The 22,511-nt window shown below is 35.2% G+C and overlaps 1 protein-coding gene across 2 annotated transcripts; it reads right to left on the bottom strand.

The window, feature by feature from the left end:
- Positions 1 to 955: 955 nt before the first annotated feature.
- On the bottom strand, positions 956 to 22,203 carry elapor2a (endosome-lysosome associated apoptosis and autophagy regulator family member 2a). Of its 2 annotated transcripts, XM_052582136.1 has the most exons (22): positions 22,048 to 22,203; positions 19,427 to 19,547; positions 18,079 to 18,268; positions 17,457 to 17,604; positions 17,255 to 17,344; positions 16,917 to 17,022; positions 16,668 to 16,820; positions 16,342 to 16,430; positions 14,179 to 14,359; positions 13,927 to 14,055; positions 13,655 to 13,745; positions 13,293 to 13,395; positions 11,896 to 12,033; positions 11,555 to 11,818; positions 10,774 to 10,947; positions 10,516 to 10,699; positions 8,792 to 8,888; positions 8,532 to 8,633; positions 7,550 to 7,676; positions 5,294 to 5,472; positions 5,034 to 5,205; positions 956 to 2,073 (listed from the first exon to the last, which is right to left on the bottom strand). In XM_052582136.1, exons 1-22 carry the CDS (start codon positions 22,168 to 22,170, stop codon positions 2,005 to 2,007), a joined length of 3,030 nt encoding a protein of 1,009 aa, XP_052438096.1. In that variant the 5' UTR covers positions 22,171 to 22,203; the 3' UTR covers positions 956 to 2,004. The 2 variants fall into 2 exon arrangements, with proteins under 2 accessions (XP_052438096.1, XP_052438097.1); XM_052582137.1 differs by lacking the exons at positions 16,917 to 17,022; positions 17,255 to 17,344; positions 17,457 to 17,604; ... (1 more) ...; positions 19,427 to 19,547; positions 22,048 to 22,203 and having other exon boundaries at positions 16,342 to 16,427; positions 16,668 to 16,761.
- Between the last annotated feature and the right edge of the window lie 308 nt (positions 22,204 to 22,511).

The raw sequence follows: 22,511 nt of genomic DNA, 5'->3' as shown, positions 1-22,511 counted from the left end.
ACATCATACTTCTTCCGTCCTTGGTGTAACTCTAATGGCTGTGGCACCGAGTCCAGGCTTTTATGGGCGATATCAGAACCACTGCACTTTTCCAGGTTAGACACGACCTCCTCCACCTAACGTTACAACCACAAGATTTCTGAAGCCCCGAGAGACGAGGAGGCACAGGAATGAGTTAGAGTCATAATAAAAGATAGTTAGCTGTGACATTCAGAAGGAGTGAGAGAACTGAGGACCGCTAAATGTACGAGATTTTGGCTACACCGCTGCAGAGCAGTGATTTTTGAAACGCGATTGGGTCAGTTTTGAGTAGCACTTGGGTGGGTTTTGTTGCTTAAACCTGAAGGAAAAAGATTTGATAAAAGGTAAAGATTTGATGTGAAGAAACTGATGTGATGCATCTAACACCACTAAATTTGATTTGAGAAAAAATAATGCAGAAAATAAGGACTTATAGTAAATATCAGTCTGATCACAATATACAGCAAAAAAACAAAGAAATCAAATATATGGACCACTTTTATGATTTGTTGTTGTTGCTGCAAATTATGTTATCAATCATGATAAGCATAGGTCTTTTAAAAATAGCATACAAATGACAAAATATTTGATCTTTTGTTCATTGAAATAAATCTGAAATAATATAGAAATATTTGATAGAAATACTTTAATTAGATAAAAAAATAGAAATGTTGCCTTGACAACTAAATTAAATTATTTTGTTGAAGTACTAAAATAAAAATAAAGCCAAATAGAATTGTTTTTTATAAAAAAAAATAGCCCACCCAAATTACTTAAAATTAAAAGGAAGACTGAAAATGAATTAAAGCTCATTTCAAATATGTATGCATATTACAATTGAGCATAAAAAATATTTAAGGGTTATGAAAACAAAATCAAAACATCAGATGAAATTCTTCATATTGCTTGTTTTTAAGTTCTTCAATTTGACACATTTTAGAGGGCAAACAATCATTTAATACACACAATATCAAAACTAACATCAGTTGGACACAGTTACAGTTTGAATTCATTGTAAGCACACACACACAAAACAAGAAAAATCACAGAATGACTCATGTGAATAATATTGCCTACAGTATATCTAACACTTCAGAGCAGTGGAACAAAACAAAACACCTAAAAATCCCAGCGGCACAGTAAACCACAGGTTTACTCCTCAATCCAGAATCAATACGGGTACGGGTCTCGACAGATCATTTCCCCAGATTTCATGTCGATGGGTCTTAACATTTCATGAATAAAAACCCCACCGGCAGCTCATTATGTTCCTTAATTAGACTGCAAATGTTTCATCACCTCAGTCTGCAGTCACAGTTCTGAAGGAATCCTTTTCTCCTGAAAGCTCCTGTGTTTGTCTTGGTACTGTAAGCCAGATTAACACAGAGGTATGTCGAAAAATCATAAAAATAGCTGTACAGAAATGACTCCTGCTTTGCTGTAATCTCTTTATTCATAGACTTTATTCATGTCATATTTCATTTGGAATGTCACCGTCACAGTCAAAGAGGTTACTTAACGAAAAGAGAGAGAGAGAGAGAGAGAGAGAGAGAGTCTATTTTGGCCGTACTTGAACACAACACACTTTGCATGGCTTTCCAGTGCTGTTTAGTTGGGATTGGAAGCGTCTGTCAGTAAAGCTTAACGTCTGAGTATATTTGTGTGACCCTTGGCTACATTCGCTCTGACAAGCTAGGACTCGTGTAAAGTCACGCCTGTCGCTCCAAAAAGCTTCTGGAGAAACCCGAGCACTGGAGAAGGAGGGAATTTTCACGCATTTACAATAGGAAAACACACACACAACTGCATAGTGACCAATCTCGACAGGAATATCCATCCATCCGGGTTCCTGAGGCATCGCAGGCTTGTTTAACCCATATTCTTTCCTCGGGGCACTTGTGCCCTTGTTTTCTTAAGGCCACTACGTGTGATATCGAACTTCCATTCATCCCTTTCTTTTCCGTATCCCTCTTCGCTCCTCTTCTATCCCCACACAGACTTCTCTGTATTGGAGAATTGCAGTTGGATGGCTTCACCGCTCTTCTTGTTGCCCTAGAAACAGGAACACGGTTTTGAAAACGCAGGCGGAATGGGAACAAATCGCTGAACGCAGGCGCGACAAATGTACACAAACAGAGTGCGGAATCAGTCTCTTCATCAAGGTCGCCTTCCTTTGAAAAGCCTGCCCTGCGAAGCCCAAGGACTGTCCGCGGACAGCGTGTGTTACCAGGACAACCAGCGCGCAAATCAAACAGCTAGGTCTGTTAAACAGAAAGACAAAAGACCTGCAACTGCCTCTGTATGCACAGATTTCTGGAGCATTGTTATTCACACATAAGTTTGGTTATGAAACCTAGTTTCCTAGATAGACAGTATTTTAATGCATGAGCGGCATGCTTCCTACGCAAAGCATGTTCAAAAAGGTAGCCAACAATAATATCCTGCTTTTTAAAAACTCTTTTTGGCAAGAGCAGTGAAAAAATCTATTTAAGATGGCAGATGCCTTAAGCTGAGAGAAACGTTAACTAAAAATGTAGGTTGCATTCAAAACTGAAAGTTTAAGTTGCACTATTTTACCCAATATTTGTTTGTTATCTCTTAAAAGCTTATTAGCTCAATATTTTGCACCATCTTCGCAAATTCATTGCTAAATTCCTAACAAGTAGTGCTATCTTGTGTGGTGTGAGTCAACGTAATATTAAAATAGACCCGATTTATGATGAACACATTCCTGGTCTTCTTCTTGTGTACATCTATCCAAATCAAAATATTTTTGTCTATTTGTATTTTTTTTTAACCACATCGGATTAACTATCTCTATTTCTGGAAATGATTTCACTACAAAATATGTTGACTTTTCAATAAAAAAGAGAAAAATAGAAAGAAATACTCACTAAAAACTAAATGATTAACCCTCAAAGACCCAAACATTGATCTTCGTGATTTTTGTTCCACCCTTTGTCTTTAGGATCTCATTAGTTATAAAAAATTATTAAGTTATTGTTATTAAGTCATTAGTTTGTTTTGGCAACATTTGTGTCGGTATAATTTGAGAACCTTTAAATTTATAACACCGAGCACAAAAAATGTACTTGAAAAATAAAATATTTCATATATTCAAATAATTTCAATAATACCTTTATGAATATTCATATTACAGCATTTTTAAATAAAATGTATTAATTTTAATACAAATTAATTAAATAATTAGTATTAAATCTATATATATATTTATACCCCTCAGAAAACTTAAATTTTTGTATACAGTGTTTTTTTTCCATACACTCCTTACTTTGAGAACATCAGAAAATACCTCATAATTTTTGCTACACTTTAAAATGGTTTTAGATCTATGTACTTTCACATACAAGACTTTCCCTATCACTAGACACACAGAAACATATTTTTAAAAATATTGTATTTCAAATATTTTTACGTGTAGGTTTTAACCCATGTTTAGCAAAAGTTTTTTTTTTTTTTTGCCAAATTTTGTAATTGTTTTACGCTGGGTCTCCAAGGGTTAAAAAACCAGTCCAAGCTAGTTTAAGATGATCTTTCAGCCTCACCAAGCTGGCCCAAAGTGCCCAATCCCCAGCTAAAACCAGGCTGGGAGACCAGCGAATACATTTTTCTCTATTCGGCAGGAACATGAGTGATTAATAACTCTCGATTTGGACAGATTATTCTCTTAATTAACTTCCTTGATAATTACAGGACCAAAACTGACTCCATATACTGCAGGAAATCTGAGCATTTTTCAGAATTGAACACTTGAGACTTTAAGTGACAATGGAAGTTCTGAAGAGTGACGCTTGAATACAACTCTCTCCCTTTCAAACTCTCTTCTAATTGGCCATGAACACAGTGTGACACCGCATATGCCAACGCAGCTCAACAGTCTTTAATCTTACAGATGTTTCTAGAAGTCCCTCAGCGGCTCCTTCAGCTGCCCAGAGTTAAACATCAAGGCATATACACACCCACCCTCACGCAGACTCGCTGCTAACTTTCTGACTGCAGTGGATGCTAGTGCGGCTTGAAAAAAGGGAAACGACAAAGAAAGAGCAAGGCTAGTGAAAAGAGTGCAGGGAGGGTTTAACTGAGGTCATTTGAACAGAGTGTGGAAGAGAAAATCATTAAGAACTTGAAGCATATTTTCAAAAACACTTCCGTGAATGTCCATTAGAGGTCACTAAATTACACAAAAAAAATTGGAATTATGTTTTTTTTTTTTTTTGAGAAGACTCTTATGCTTACACATGCTGCATTTATTTGCCCAAAAATACAATAAGATAATAATAATAATAATAATAATAATTTTATATTGTAAAACATTACAATTTAAAACAACAGTTTTCTATTTTATTTTAAACTAAAATCTAGCAAAGAAGAATTTTCAGCAGCCTTGTCCAATGCTCAATTATTATCGGTGCTAAATTATTCTTTTTATTATCAGTGGTGAAAACCGGGTTTCCTAATTAATAGTTTTAAGGAAACAGACTTTTTTTGATCATTTTCCTGCTTTTTTAAAACAGAAACTTTTTGTAATATTCTAAATGTCTTTACTGTTACTTTTGATCAATTTAATGCATCCTTATTGAATAAAAGTAGAAGAAGCTAAAACGTTCCTTCTCTGCATTTCTCTATAATTTAGCTTTCAACTCTTGTTGGCTCCTTGACTAATTGCTTTTGCTCCTCTTACTTAAAGCACTTTGGATAAAAACATAGTCTAAATGTGCAAATGTAATGTAAATAAAGAGTTATTGTTGCGGTTCTGTTTAGTGCAGCACAACCTCAATTTAGAGCAATGAAGTTCAGTGGTGTTGATGTCTAATTTCCTCAATCAGCTTCTTCTCCTAAAAACGTACTTGCTTTTCTGGGTTTATGCTTCATTAATAAACAAAAATAGCAAAGAGTGACAGGAGAAAGATGGGAGAGATTGTTTTTGCTATGGCACCATTTACAATCTTTCTTTAAAGGAAAGCATTTAAACCTGCTGTTGTTTAGCTAACCTTGGTGGCAACAGCCTTTAGTTTAGCCAGAAGAGTAGACTTGTTGGCATAAACCACTTCTTCCTCCTCGTTCTCGTCTCTTTCTCCTTCCATAATGGCGCAGCTGTCCGCCGCCGGTAACTCGCACTCTTTATTGGCCGACATCACAAGTTTGGAATACTTAAACTCCAGCCTATCAGAGCACAAAGATAGAGAACCACAGCGCTGATTAGCATAAACAAAGAGAGATGGTTGTGTATCTCCAAAAGCAAGAATCATACTTTTTGTTCTTCTTCCAGAAGTAGCAGGTCAGGGAGACGAGCAGAATAGCACAGAACACTCCAAGCCCAGCGCCCACCTTCAGCCAGAAATCAATGGCCTCGCATGGAGATGTTCTCTTCGGCGGGAGAGACAGTCCTCCGATACACAGCCGAGGTTCAGTCCAAACAAACACAGTGTCCTTAGAATGAACATTTGCATCATTACATTCTTAATTTACCATTTATTATTATACATTTACTCTCTTTTATTGTTATCCATTCCATTTATACTCATATTACATTGATGTAGTATTTCCTTTTAGATTCCACATATGAAAGGTACATCTTGTTATGATTAAAATAGTGTCTATCGGATGATGGAAACTTATTCTCAACCAAAAAACTATTTTATATGCAAGGATGTTTTACTAAATTTGTCTTCTCAGTTTTTCAGGGTACTAAATGTTCTGTTCTTTTCTAAGAATTGGTATTTGCAAAGTGATATTTAAAGATTGCTAAGATCTGCTGTATCTAAATGTGTAAAACCACAGCTTCATCTTGATTTATTTGTTATTTTATTATCTAATCTTATCTATTGCATTTCAGTGTCATGTTAACATGACCCAGCCTTGACTTCAAACTAATTTAAGTAATGTATATATATAAAAAATACTCATAGCTGTTTGCATCTGACGTTTATCGATTGTGTGTGTGTGCCTAATTGGCTTTTCGAAGTTATTATACTTCGATTTTATTTTACTCTCTTAGAGTTTTAGCAGAATATGCAGTTTGGATTTTGTATACATTTTTTTTATTATTATTTATTAATAGATTTATTATTTTAATTTTTTATATTTTTTAAGATTTAATATTTCATTTTTAGCATCTGTAACCGTTGTTACTGATGATTTATCATTTTTGTTTTAAATGGAATAAAAATAAAACAGCACATATGAATATATTTAAAAATGTCATTTATTCATGAGTTTTCTTCAGTGTCACATGATCCTTCAGAAATCATTCTAATATGCTAATTCGCTGCTCAAGGAACATTACTTTTATTATCAATCGTAAAAACAGTTGTGCAGCTTGTACACAACAACATTTATTTGAAATGGAAATCTTTTGTAACGTTGTAAATGTCTTGAATGTCACTTTGGATTGATCACATCCTTACTGAAAAAAAAGTATTAATTTATTTTATTTAAACAAAAACTTACTGACAGCAGCCTTTAAAACAGTAATGTACTTAGCTTTTCCCTTTTCTACTTGTGACAATATGAGAAAGTTATTTGTGTCACTCGAGCATCATGTTCGAGGTAGTCATCATCATCTTTCAAACTGCACCTGTCACAAACACGTGAACACCCACTGTGATTTTGTTCATCATTTTTGTTTTGCCTGCTTAATGTGAGGAATATTCCGCATGTGTGTCACCACATTGAGTTCTGAAGAAAACAAACTTCCCCTAGATGAACCTCTGATGATAAATTCAGTAGAATATGCACAAGTCACGACAGATGCGTTTCGTTACTAGACTGACTACTTCAGCGAAGATCAGACTATTATCTGATTTAATATGTTTTAACTTGCAGTTCCCCGCCAAAGCCAATTTTAACTGCACATGGTACATACATACATACATGTGTGTGTGTGTGTGTGTGTGTGTGTGTGTGTGTGTGTATAGTATATATATATGACCCTGGACCACAAAACCAGTCTTAAGTCTACATTTTTCAAAATTGAGATTTATACATAAATAAGCCTTCCATTGATGTATGGTTTGTTCAAATGGGACAATATTTGTCTAAGATAAAACTATTTGGATATCTGGTATATTAGGGTGTAAAAAAAAATTCTAAATATTGAGAAAATCACCTTTAAAGTTGTCTTAATGAATTATTTAGCAATGCACATTACTACTCAAAAATTAAGTTTTGATATATTTACGGTAAGAAATTTACAAAATATCTTTATGGAACATGATCTTTACTTAATATCCTAAGGATTTTTGGCATAGAATAAAAATCTAAAATTGTGATCCATACAATGTTTTTGGCTATTGCTACAAATATACCCCAGCGACCTTAAACTGGTTTTGTGGTCCAGGGTCACATACATATATATATATATATATATATATATATATATATATATATATACTGTATACTGTATACACACACATACACACACATATATATATATAAATAATATACAAAAACACTGTATATACAGTGTATATACAGTAACTCATCAATTAAATTAATAAAAGTGTACCTGCACTCCTGCCCTACAAGCTCCTTCGATGGCGTGGTAGTCGACAGCAGTGCAGCGTGGGCATGCGCTAGAGCTCTCCCACAGGAAGTGGAACGTGCAGCCGTCACAGGTCCCTGCAGGACAGTCACTGACACAGGACAGAGGGAATCAAACTAAACTAGAATTTAGCTACTTTTACACTAATTTTGTTGCCACAGGATTTTGTTGTTTTTTTTTGTCTGCAGGTTCTAGCAATCTCCTTGCGGTTTCAACAGAGGGGACCCCTCATAGAAGGAAAAACCATAGGACAAAAAAAAAAAAAAACGTGTGGCTAGTTTTAACTAGCAACTGTGCAGGTTTTGCTGGAGACCTGGCAACCCTGAATGAAACCATTTTAGAGTGATCTTAAACACCGTAAAAAAAAAAAAAAAAACAGATTAGAGAAACTTATTGTGTAACATTATGATAGATGTGTATAATGTAATGTTTAATGTAATATAATTGGGATATCACATGTAGTTACTAAGTAATTACGAAAATATTAATAATGCATATTAAATATATACTTACAATGATTATATTATTATTATTATTATTATAACTTTTTATATTAAGACAATGTAATATATAATCACTATATATATAAAGACAGCTAATCCTAAATCCTAAAAAAAAATCATTACATTACATACACCCCCACACATAAATATATAAATCCATAATCGATAATTAGTAATATATATATGACTAATAATTGCATTAATATTAATAATCTATATTATAAAAGCAACAAAATAAGTGACAACACCCATGGCAATAACTAAAATAAATGTAATAAAAATAAAACGAGAAAAATACATCAACTCAGTAGCCCTGCAGTGAGGTGATTTGACACGGCATGATGGGAGATGCCCTGTGCCAAATTTAGACTCCATTAACAGCAGTGTGCTTGTTTGTGTGTGTGTGTGTTTGTGTGTGTGTGTGTGTGTGTGTGTGTGTGTACCTGGGCACAGATAAGTCTCCCCTCATTGTTTTCTCTGGGTTACAGCGCAGTGAAACCACTGCATTCCTGCCTCTCGGACATGAGGCTGTGAACTGTGTAGATCTTTACAAATAAAAGACACCATTAAACACGTAATGGATGATAGAGGGAAAAGAACAAACATCAAACTTTATTAATAAAACCCTACAACGAAACCCCAGATAGCTATATGAGAGGAACTTTAAGAGGCACTTTATGTTTGATGATGTAAACGCCAGTACCGATAGAAGAAGTGGACATCTGGGATTCTCTGGGATGCAGATGGAAATAGTTCTGGTCTGGTGGTTATTCCGTTAAGAGATTTCTCCACTGTGGCTCCTGTGGCACAAACACACACACACTACCTGTCTTAGAGGACACATGGGGGTGACAGGCAGCACTGCAGGAAGTGTGTAGTAAGCAGGACCACCCGTAGATTCAAGTTATTAATCGTATTTATCACTAAACAAGAACCCCGTTTTATATATACTGAGTTTTATACCTGAGAACACAGATGAATTAAAGCAACAGAAAACTACAGCACATCTTTACTGGCAGCTTGCCTAATATTAAAGCTGCAGTAGGTAACTTTTGTAAAAATATATTTTTTACATATTTGTTAAACCTGTCATTATGTCCTGACAGTAGAATATGAGACAGATAATCTGTGAAAAAAATCAAGCTCCTCTGGCTCCTTCCAGTGGTCCTATTGCCGTTTGCAGAAATACCATCGCTCCCGGTAAGAAACAACCAATCAGAGCTGCGGTCCGTAACTTTGTTTGTGTTCAAAATGTAGAAAAATGAACATAATAAGCGAGTACACCATGAATCCATTTTCCAAACCGTGTTTTTAGCCTGTCCTGAATCACTAGGGTGCACCTATAATAAGTGTTTATATTCAGACTATTTTAGATTGCTTCGGGGGTACCGCGGCGGAGTAACCCAGTACCTTTGTGATTCTTCATAGACATAAACAGAGAGAAGTAGTTCCGGCTACGATGTTCTTCCGCAAGACGCAAGCAGATCTGTTTATTAACCGCTAGAGCGTCAAAAGTTACCGACTGCAGCTTTAAAGGCCCTGTCAGAATATTATGATCATTTTATGTAAACAAGAGATCGCCTTTGAATTATACAGTGAACATATAACAACATACAAGATTTTAAAGTTAATATAGTATTTCATCTAGGGTCCAAAAATGCTTAATTTATTGTTTTAATTTATTGAATTGTAATATTTCTGAAAAAGATAAATATTATTATATACTTATTAATTATTTAATTATATTAATTATTATATTAATGTAATAAAATATTATACAAACAAACATATAAAATGTAAATGGAATATTTAAAGAATAATACTAATTTATATATTTAAATTATTTAATTAAATATCTAATAATAACATAAATATTACATAATAAATCGTTTTCAGGCAGGATTGTTGGGGTGTTACAGGATTACTCATGTGGAATGTGTGTGGAAAACATTGCTATTCTGTTTCTCTTATAATATATTTTGCATAATTTCCCTTAAATAAATAATGCATTCAGATAGTAAAGACAAAAAAATAACCACGCGTGAAGATGGTTTTTAGTTGCCACAATCCCCATGTGGTCTTCTCATTAACAACAGCACCGCTGACAATGTTTTTGCTCATAGGTGATATTTCATACTTATATAGTTTTGATGATTAAACTGCAAATGAATCTACTTCAGTTAGAAGTCCCATCAGGATTTGACTTATAATTCAATAAGCCATTAAGGACGCTTTTCTCCATTATTTACAGATAATGGAAAGTCTGTTAAACATTTAATTGATGTCATAACTTACTATATTAATTTTAGCAGACTTATTAATAAGTAATTCAAATGAAAGAAATATGGACATGCACATCACAAACGCTACACTATCAAGAAGTCGGAATACATTTTTAGATGTGAAATTATGAAATTATCATCTCACCCTGAAAAGTGTCGGCCAGGCTAATGGACTGAGAGGAAAGAGCTGTTCTTAAGCCCCGCCCATCAGATGGGATAATCGTTGATTGACAGAGAAAAGCCTCCACTGAACTGCCCTGCTGGCCACCGTCAGCGTCCTCATTGGGCAAGTTTGTGACATTATCTCTGCAGACCGCAGCCTTGTGACCCTGCCAAAAGACAGATGAAGGGATAAATAGCACTATGATGTCATTTCTGCTTATTTCAGGTGTTGGTGTGGTACCTCAGCTCCACACAGGCTGATATTGAAGAGGTGGTAATACTTTGTGCCCTTCGCAGTGAAGCTGGGCCCGTTCATGATGGACCCAGTGGAGTTCAGAGCACTGAAGTCATACCGAAGTGTCCGATTCTGGATAGTGTATGTAAACAAACAGTCGCTGAAACACACACTGTGCTCCTAAAATTTAAAAATTCAAGAGAGAACGGTCATACACTTATTACTTATCATTATTCCTGAAGCACTTTCAGTAATGCCTATTTTCTCAACCACTAATCTAATGGAATTAAGACTTGTGTATCTGTTTGTTTGTTTGTTTGTTTGTTTGTTCAATTCAAAATTATAAATTTGACCAATTTATATATTTTGACTTAAATTAACAGCATTTTTCATACAAAGTCACCCTTCACAATATTTTTTTCAGTAGTTTCTGAATATTTATAGTGAATAATGAAAAATGTCATTAGCCAAACATTTGAAAATAGTACATTATATTAAAATTATATAAATATAAAATTAAATTAAATTATACATTTATAAAATTAAAAATATTACCAATATAACCTCGTATAAAAGGCCATGTTTCAACATAGAAACATGTACAGTATATTGGGAGAAAATAATTTATTTCAATAATAATATTTATAATTTTATATTCTTTTTATTTCTTAACAGTTTTTATATGTAGTAAGAAGAAAAAAATTAATAAACTAATAAATATATCAAGAAATAAATGAAAACTAATTTATAGGTGCTTTTCTTCCACCTAAAAACAGAGAAACTATACCTTGTTGCTTTTGCTGCCTGGCCCACACGGCTGGCACGCTTCTTTGCCATAGATGTGATGCCCAGATAGGACAGTGTTAGGAGGGCACTCTTGGCACTGGTTGGTCTCTTTATCAATGTAGTGTCCAGCTGGACAGGGCACACAGGAGGAGCCGGCCCGCTGGGACTGCAGGGCACACGGCCGACACGCTGATGCCACTCCATCCATGGCATTAGTGACAGTTACAGAGTAAATCTTCACCATGTCATTTACATACTGACGCACCTGATGGACAGTGGGGATGAATTATGAATAGCGTGAGTGTGAATGAACAGCGTGAGTGTGAATGTATTTGTACTGACATCACTAGCCTGACTGGTGCGTTGAAAAGCCCAGGTGAACACAACAGAAGAGTCTTCCGTCATGATGTGTGTATAACTCTGTTTGCTTTTACTCCCCTCCCATGATTCAATGACATTTGTGCTCCTTCTGTTCACATCCTGAAGCAACAAAAAAATCAATAACACTTTAAAAAGAAATTAAAGTCTGTCCACTTTTAGTAAACGTGAAGGCATATTACATTGCTTGTTTTCTACATTCCAAACCACTATGACTTGCTTTCTTCTGTGGGACGTGAAAGATCATTTGAAAAAATTGCACAGCAATAAAGGGGTGAAACTCTAAAACATGTAGAGTGCAAAATCAACACACCAACTCACACACGTGTGGACAAACACTTGTACACACATACACCTATAAACTGGTGTGTCTAACACTGCAACTATGTAAAATAAAATCAATAATTCAACTAGAAATCAGTAAAAAAAAAATAGTGGACAGCAAGGAAGGGTTTACAATTCAAAACATCAAGAGTGTAAAACAGATACATCCACTCACACACACTTACCTACACAGACACACACATACAGAATTATACATACTCAAATGAATTGGTATTGCTATAACCATTTAGCCAAAATGAATCAGAAGACTGAAATAAGAGGTAAAAATCAGATCAGACCCAGAAGGATTAATCTTTTAAAAAGCATTTCTGCTAATTTTTGTTGCATTTTTATAGACTTTTATGTTTTGTGTAACAAAATGCTTTCTGTGTTCAGGTTTGAATGTAGTAATAATAATGCAAAAACCTACACTTCAAATCAACATTAAAAACAACAAAAAATATAAACCTTGACAAAAAAGTCATCTTTGAGAATGCCTTAATATACAACTAAATCAATAACCTAATAAAAGTAAACAATTATGTATTTAAAAAAACTAGGGAATTCACATGCTTCTCTACAGGGTCCTAAAGTGGAATTACAGGTGGGCACTAATTCAATTGCTAATTGCTAATTAAAGGGGCACTAAGTATTTTAATTTATTTTTTTGCATATGTTGTGAATCTTCATCTCATGTAAATCTGCATGACTTTAAACATTCTACCCACTCTCATTAGAAATTGTAGTAATTTCAACACAATTACAGCAAAATTGCAATAACTCTTTGTGGCACAAAAATATACAACCGAAACAACACTTTACCCCAACCCTAAATTTAACTGTTACTGAAAAAATGTTTGAGTTTTATTGTATATTTTACATGTTTTTTGGGGCAGAAAGGGTTAATGTGGCATGGGGGCGGGGGTAAATTTTGTTTCCATTCCAAACCAATTAAAAGCAGTCATGGAAGAGTTAGAAAGTCAAAAGTACCTAACTTCATAAAATATTTTGAGTGACAGAACAGCAAACACGCTCACCGTCATGAAGTAGAACTCACAGTCAGCTGAGCAGCTGGTTTCAAACTCAAAAGTGATCCGTCCGTACTCACTGTCGGATACACCTCGAACTGACACAGGCAACCTGATACGACAGACAGTAACAGACTCATTTCTAAACAGACAGCACAGGTTATGTAAGGACAAACCCTTCTGCATACACACCATGTTCTGAGGACATTATGTTCTTGTAATACCAACTCACACAGCCGAAACGTTCGTGTTCAGCATTTTGACCATGCTAATCACACAAGGCTTTAATGAGCTTTAATGAATGTAAATAGCACTGGACGGCACTTGAACAGTGTAGTTGTGTGGAGGTAGACAAGTACTTGAAGACTCACTTGAATCCAGGCACCGTGAGAGTTAATATGAGATAATCATTATCCGAACGACCTGCTCCTGATTGTACATGATCACCCGCTACTTCCCAACCTAAACACACAAGATGTTCGAGATATGAAGGTAATATGTACACAATGTTCACAAAAATAAGAACGTAGAAAAATCCCATTTACATTTATCAGTGATGCAACAGCGACACCCTGCAGTAAAAGCAAGCATTGCAGCCATATTCCGTAACATAATACAACACCATACTCATGTAATCTCTCACCATTCGATCCATCACAATTGTTGTTGGCCACATTGAAGCAGGATGTCTTCATGTTGGCAGGCAGCACGTTCCACCACTTGTACTCATACCCGAGGACAGGCTCTGTGCCAGCTGGACAAGGCTGGCATGCTACAGATGCCACACAATCCATCGTTAATATCTTTTGGCTGTTTGTTTGAAATGATGTTCATGCTTTAAAAAAAAAAATCATAATTTATATATCCTTTTTAAGATGTCAGGATAGTTTCTCACCTTTGACCCCATCGGAGTAAGTCCCGGGAGGACAGGGAGAACAGGTGGCAGTACCGTTGTTATAGAAACCAGGATTACAGGGTGGACAAGGCTCACGCTGACCAGATGGTGGCAGTGTTACTGCGCCAGCAGCAGCTGCCAAACAAATCTGAGGCTCTACCCACTTATATTTGACCTGAGTCTGAGAGAGACAGCATTTATGTACTTGAATGTTTTAAATAGAAAAATAAAGAATATTTATATTTTACTACATTTCATTTTTGTGATCAACAAAACAACAAAAAAGCAGGCAACAGCACACACATCCATCTAAACTGGGTGCTTGACCAAAAAACAAGCAGAAAAATATTTAAATGTAAAGTCGGCAACACCAAAGCTCCAAAGGTATCAAAAATGTATTGTTTAAAAACAGCAGGCGTTTCAAGCAGGCAGGCTTTTCATCAGACATCCATTATTTTACTACATTTCTCTCTCTATAAATACACACACACACACACACACACACATGCATCTCAAAATTCATGAAAAAGTTCATTGTTTGTAACTTAACTTAAACAAAAAGTGAGACTTTCATATATTCTACATTCATTACATGTAAAGTAAAACATTTCAAAAGTTTTTTTTTTGTTTAGATTTTTATGATAAGAGCTTGCAGCTCATGGAGCTCAAAAGTCTAGTATCTCAAAATAGTAGAATATTTACATTTGAGTTTCATTACATGACCATCCCTATGATATAAATGTTGGGTATCTCTTGTTCTTTGAAACCACAATAATGGGGACGACTGCTGACTTGGCAACGGTCTAGAAGACAATCACTGGCACCCTCCACAAAGAGGGTAAGTCACAGAAGGTCATTACTGAAAGGGGTGGCTGTTCACAAAGTGCTTTATCAAAGCACATTGAATGCAAAGTTTACTGGAAGGAAGAAATTGGGTAGGAAAAGGTGCACAAGCAACTGGGATGACCGCAAGCTTGGGAAAACTGTCAAGCAAAGCCGCTTCAAACACAAGCGGAGAGCATCAAGGGTCACCACACTCACATGTCTTCAGGAAAAGGAGAAAAAGAGCTGGACTGTTGCTCAGTCCAAAGTCCAAATAATATTGAATTTTGCATTTCATTTGGAAATCAAGGTCTGGAGTCTGGAGGAAGAGTGGAGAGGCACAGAATCTAGGCTGCTTGAAGTTGAGTGTGAAGTTTACATAGTCAGTGATGATTTGTGGAGTTGTGATGTCTACTGGTTTTGGTCCATTGTGTTTTATCAAGTCCAAAGTCAATGCAGCCATCTACCAGAAGATTTTGGAGCACTTTATGCTTCCATCTGCTGGCAATCTTTATGGAGATGCTGATTTCCTTTTCCAGCAGGAATTGCCCACAGTGCCAAAACCACTTCCAAGTGGATTGCTGCCCATGATATTACGGTGCTTGATTGGCCAGCCCACATGTCTGACCTGAACCCCATATGGAATCTATGCGTAATTTCAATAGAAAGATGAGAAACAGTCGATCCAAAAATGCAGAGGAGCTGAAGGCTCAACAGTGTCATTTGTGCTAAAGGAGCCCTGACCAAGTATTGAGTGCACAAATTAACCTACTTTAAAGAAAAACCCTTTTTTTTATTATTGATCTTAGGAAATATTAAAATATTTTGAGATGAGCTGGAAGCTCCAATCATCATCAAAAAAAAAAAAAAAAAAAAAAAAAAACTTTACATATAATGAATCTAGAAATGTGAAAGTTTCACTTTTTGCAATAAGTTTAAATTATTATTATTTGTTTTACTTAGTCATGTTATTGAAAAAAATTATGTTGCACCTGTATATATTTGTATAAATTTGAGGATTTATGTACTTTTATGTTTTAAATGGAACTATAAAGAATATTTTACGACATTACACTCTCTCTCATATATATATATATATATATATATATATATATATATTATATATATATATATTATATATATATATATATATATATATATATATATATATACACACACACACACACATATATACATACATACAATACATATAAAAAAAGTTTGAAATGCAAGCTTGAGTATATATTAATTTACAAATGTACATAAAAGTATATATGAAATAGATATGGGACACTTGTGCTTAAAAAATACAGTACATACTTTTTTAGATAATTATTTTACCTTTCCATCTTTATCACAATTGCTGTATGTCTGGATGTAATCTTTTTTGGAGCATGGAGGTCTACTTTTGCACATGGCAGAGCCTTCTGCTATTAAAGATAGAGAAAAGTCATACCTCACATAGACATGAATAGTTTGGAACTGGAAGACAAGTCTAACACAAGCAAAACTATTCAAAGTGTTAAAAAGGAAATATTTTGATATGAGGACAATGTAAGTGATATCAGAATCTGTGTGTGTGTGTGTGTGTGTGTGTTCTATTCCTTTAAAATCAAATGGCTTCATCTCTGTCCATACAAAATATGCATCTGCATGTATGTACTAACAGGCGTAGTGTGTTTTTGTGTTGCAAGGTGTGCAGGAGCTGGCCCCTCGGCCAGAGTACGTGTCTCGTGGACAGGGCTCACAGGAGGAGGAGCCTGGGGTGCGGCTGAACATCCCAGGCTTACATGGAAAACACTCTGATGTATATGCCACACCTGAAGGAGAGAAATGTGGTCATATAATCTTTCAATAAGGGAATGCTTTTTATTTTCCAGATAAAAATGGAGAACACATAAGTAGCACTTCCTGACCTTCAATCTGAATGTTCTTCAGGAGTACAGGTTTGGCTGCTTTAAAGCCGAGTGTTACTCTAGTGGTTCTCCAATACAGGATATTAGTGCCAGAATTCAGATTCACCTGATAAATAAATAACATTTTAAAATATACTCAAAGAGAGAACAATTATTTAAAACCGCAATCTTATTTCACAATATTATATTAATCAGTTTTGTGAAAAAAAAAAAAAAAAAAAGTTTAAATCCCCAGACTTTCGAATGGCACTTCAAGTCTGAGTGTATAAAGAAAAATAATAGTAGTAGTAGTGGTAGTAGTAGTAGTAGTAGTGTGTAGTTAAGTGTTTTTGACTTACACTATGTGTTCCCCACTCTCCATGAGTAGTTAATTTGATCCATTTTTTATTTGAATCCTGGTCCATCTCTTGACACTGGTCGTTCTGAATCTGTCAAAAAAAAAAAAAAAAAAACTATTTTTGCAATAAAAATAGCTGCTTTTGATGTCTTAAAATATCTTGCAGACAAGCATTTCACATCCGAAATGGGATCCAAACTTACAAAGAACTCAAAGAAGATGCTGTTATCCACATACTGATAGTCAAAGGACACTGACCCCGGCTTCTTCAAGTGTACAGTGTAGATCAGAGACACGGTACACTCATCTCTGTTGGACTCCAGATACGAGCCCTGAGCGACCCACTTTGCACTAAACACACACAAATACACAACAACACACACACACACACACTGTGGTGACTATACAGTCTTAAGTTATATAACAGGATAAAAATAAATGATTGGTTTAATACTTGTATTGCTTTGTGTCCCTGGAAATTTGTGTTCCTGGATGAATAAATCTGTGTATGCTTTAATCTACATTTTTGATATTAAATAAATAAATAAAAGGAAGGGGCAAAAATACAGTGTTTTACTGCAAAGACATTGATGAGAACAAACAAATGAGAACTTGGATTGGGAACAGTCATTTTAGATCTATCTGACTTGCTGTAAGTGTCTTATATGATTGTTTTTTTTATGCATTTGGATTTTATTTCTATGTAGTGTTATAAACAGAACACATAATCAATAACTTTTAAAACATACCAAATACAGAAAGCAAAAATCATATGGTCTTCAAAACAATCTTTGGTACATGACGGACTCCTCCAAAGGAACTGACCTGCTGCAGGTGGACGCATTCTGTGCATTGGGTGCATTGTCAGGGCTGGTAGCCAGGCTGCTGAATCCAGGAGGGATGTCGTCCCACTCATCCAAACGCAGGCCACTGCCCAGCGAGTAAGTGCCAGATGCACACTGAGTGCACTTCTGAGCAGACATCTCCAGAAACTCCCCCGCTTTGCACGAGAATGCTGACCGAAAGACATAACAAAATGTACAATGCATTTTATGCAAAAGAGAAAAACATAGTGACCAGATCAATCACTAATCCAAATACTGGGTGGGTCAAGTGCACCAACAACTATTATTATAGATCTTAAATCAGTAAGGCCATAACATTCATACACATACACAAATAAACATGAATTAAAAAAAAAAGTTGTTTGTTAATTCTATTTAGCTTTTTTTGGTTAGTTAATCAATTAATTAAATTTATTAGCTTTTTTTTTACCATCATGTCAACTTCTTTGGATGTTTTTTGTTGTTGTTGTTTTAAAGATCATACCAGGATCTTTGTTTATTTAAAATAAATAAATAAATGTTGTTTTTAATGCCATGCCAGCTTATTTTGATAAATAAATAAATATGCAAGCTATCACAGTACTCCTCTGAAAAAAAAAAATCAATGACATAATAACAAAGTACACATTAACATCAGTGTAACTGTCAATTATAAAATCAATAATGACAGCTTTCCTGTAAAAAAAAAAAAAAAAATTATATATATATATATATATTGTATATATATATAATACATTAAAAAAGTGAGTTTTTAACTTACGTGATGCGACACATTTTAAAATGAATAATGAAACTAATAATAAAACAAGAAATAAGGTAATGAGTGGGACCTATTTTAAAAACAGGGATCTCACAAAGTCATGAAAAAATGTTATTTGTTTTTTTTTTTACCTTTGTAGTCTTTGTTGTGTCACAAGAAAGCAAAAAATAATTTAATCAATATTGATCAATGTTTGGATGAATATTACTGAAGTTATTAATAATGTGCACAATAAAACTTCAGACATTTATTAATCAAGTAAAAATAGTCATTTTTCAAACTTTAGTTCAAATTACACATGACTAGAAATAAAATACAAGGGCCAAGGACTCTGTGAGGTTTTGGGAATGATTGCTCTGGGGCCACTGAACATACTCTGTCCAAGAGGAAATTCCTCTGTGCTGATAAGGGGTGACAAATATGTTGTTCTAATTCACACACTTGACATTCAAAACAAATGGAATCACATTAATGTACACATTCATGCATGAACATGCAAATAAACAAGCAATGTCCTTTTACAAAGTGGAAAATCCTCCTGTCTGTCTAAGACACTATGTGAACCTACTGCAGTCGGTGCCCTGCACAGGTTCTGGTAGTCCTGTACACTGTCCTGGATTCAGAGGAATGGCCACTCTCCATCTCGATCCGGTGCTGTCACACTCTGTGTACTGAAAGTAGTAGTCCGCCTGCGAAAACAAACAACACGTCTAAATTTAACAAGTTACTTGTGTTTTGTGGGTGTGATGTGTAAAGTTTGACTGTAAAAGAGTAAAGCACATGGGTGTTTGAGTATTGTGTGGATTTAATGCAGAGTTAAACAGGGTCGTAACATGGCTTAATAAATCCATGAGTCATCTGTCCTGAGTCTGCTGTGTCCGCACCCTTTCCTCTCCAGGCATCAGCATTTGTTGGTTTTAACTGTGTATGGTTCTCAGGTTTTTGAACAGAGCTTTCTTGTTCACAACCATGCACTGACTGATTTTTCATTCAGTGCCTTAAACAATTTCCCCTTCACTCAATAGGCTGTATCTTGAGTCAGAGTTAGACTCAACCAAATTGATCAAACGGGGATAATATGTGCAAAATATACACACGCATTAATAACTTTATAACTTGCAATTGAGAAAAGAGTCAGAACTGCAAGATGTAACTCGCAACTGCAAGAACAAAAGTCAGAATTTCAATGAAAGATAAAATGACTTGTTTAAGTCAACTCAGTGATTCGATGAATGACTCACTCATTATATGCAAAGAGAAACATACTTATTCCTAACTATTGGAATAACAACATAACCTAAATAAAAAAAAATAAAAAATAAGTGTACAAATGTGAGCAACTCTTTCAAGTAAACAGATTCAAAAGAGTCACTGGGATGAATCAAAATGCCCACTACTAATCAGAATATTACAGATTTATTGATTTAGCTGAGATGTGACAATTTTGTTTGGCCAAAATGCAACAGAAACCCTCCAAATAATTTCTTTATCATCACATGCCTGCAGATCCTTCAGCACTTACTGAGTGACTGGGAAGGAAAGGCAGCTATCAGGAGGAAGCTGATAATAAAACCCAGAATGCCCTGCAGGTCAACATACGGGAGGGCAGACTGAGAGACACAGCTCAAAACAGGAAATAGTCTGATATTACCATACAAAAGCCTAGTCCATTACCACAGATACTGTAATAATGTGCCACTGAATGACACAACGCAAGACAGCTCACTAAAACTCATGTAGCTAAATCAATGCTTTCTATGCAGCCACTATAATCACTTTAGTACATTATAACAAAAGATTAATATTTCAGTGCATCTGTTGTCAAATCTTGTCATATGAAGACTCAGATTTGAAAGAGTTTTTTTTTTTTATCTCATTAACTGCATCTTTATAAATTGCCTCTAAATATGAAACAAAAATAGCTGTTTTTGCTCTCTTTTTACTTTTACATGATTACCTTTTTTGTTTTAAAGTTTCAATAAACTGTTCGATTAATAAAAAGAAAACCGTTATTTCATATGCTAGGCTTTACTGGATAATGTAATTAATTAATGCAGCTTTGAGTGAACTATGTGCAGTTACCATCTGATTTTTGTAAATGCATAAGCCAAATAGTTCCAATTCTGCAATTTTATTCCTTATTCCTAGTCAAGCACTGCAGTCAATATTTTAGTTTATGGGACACACAGGGATTTTAACAGTCACAGTTTTTCCGTGCACAGACAAGGTACTGAGCTCTCAGTGAAAGCGGTTTCAGCGTGGCTATTCTTAGCATCATATCACCAGGCTCTTGAGATGGGCACGCAGTGCTGATCATCTCTGTGAAAAGCTCTGCTTAGCACTCCACTGGAACCTTATTCAGCCATTACCATAACATTAGACATAAAACACACACCCTGGCTGGATGACAAGTGCATATCTGCAGTGAGATGCCCATCCCAAACAGCAATCTGACACCAATCAATATACAGAGACAAAAAGCAGCTCAGTTTCTTGATCAATATGCATCTGAAAAGCTCAAGATACCTTAGTATGCCATAATCAAATAAACAAAAGACTTAATAATAAACTTACATTCAGCTTAAAAAGGATTCAGAATACCTGAAAAAATAGATATTTGTATCGTGTATGCAGAAAAAAAAAAAAAGTGCCAAAAACGTGACTTCAAAGAACCTAAATAAGTATTCAGAGCATCAAAAGCCATTTCCCTACAGTGAAGGAAGTACTGGCAGAATTTACAGCTATTGTAAGAACTTAGGAGTCACATTAAGCACTCCTGAGCTTCCAAAGACGTAGCCTCTTGCAGAACTATCTTTTGTAAAAGCATGTTTAGATGTTCGCCAATAGTATTTCCTACATATTTAAGCAAAGAAAGCCATAAATAACAATAAATATTGAGTGTCTAAACCAGCCTTTTACATTATTCAGACAGCCTTTGATTGGTTGTTGTTTTTTTCAAACCGTGTGTAGAGTATCTGACGCACCTGTTACTTTGGTTATTGTAAGGTGTGACAGCCTGAACCTGCATTATCTTGCTGCACATGTCAGTAAACACTGATCCCAAAAGTGCAAATAAATATATCGAAAACCACAGATGCTTGAAAAACAGATTGATTTACTGGACGAGCGTATCAAACGCAATAAACGCTGGCTCTGAAAGCAGAAACATAAGTGGGAGTGATCTCTCACCTCTTTACACGGGCGCAGGTGAGCTGCAGACGCCTTCAGGATGAAAACAAAACATATCCACACCGTATGATCCAGCGCAAAACGGCCTCGGTGGCGGACAATGGTCTTCCTCGTGCGCTCCATCGCTTGCCGATGCCGAGTGGAATAACGGGACCGTCCCATCACACCAGCGCGCGACGTCAACATTGAACGTCATCTTGACGGAGCCGCTTTGAAGTAATAGAAATGACGTCACAACGGCGTTACCCAAAATAGTCCTAAAACTAGTAGCTATCTTAAAATAGATATATCTACTTTGTGTTTTGAGGTTTTAAAGTTTGAGGGTGACAGTCAAATTCTTTGTATAATTATACACTGTAGAGACATAAATATAATAATATTTAAAATATTAATTCGATTAAGGACAATGAACATTCAGAACACTGCTTTTACATTTACCAATAAAATAATCCAAAGCATTTGTG

The sequence above is a fragment of the Carassius gibelio genome, chromosome B18 (assembly GCF_023724105.1).
Source record: "Carassius gibelio isolate Cgi1373 ecotype wild population from Czech Republic chromosome B18, carGib1.2-hapl.c, whole genome shotgun sequence".
NCBI lineage: Eukaryota > Metazoa > Chordata > Actinopteri > Cypriniformes > Cyprinidae > Carassius > Carassius gibelio.
The sequence above is the reverse complement of the archived record's forward strand: the minus strand, read 5'-3'. Positions and strand labels throughout refer to the sequence as shown.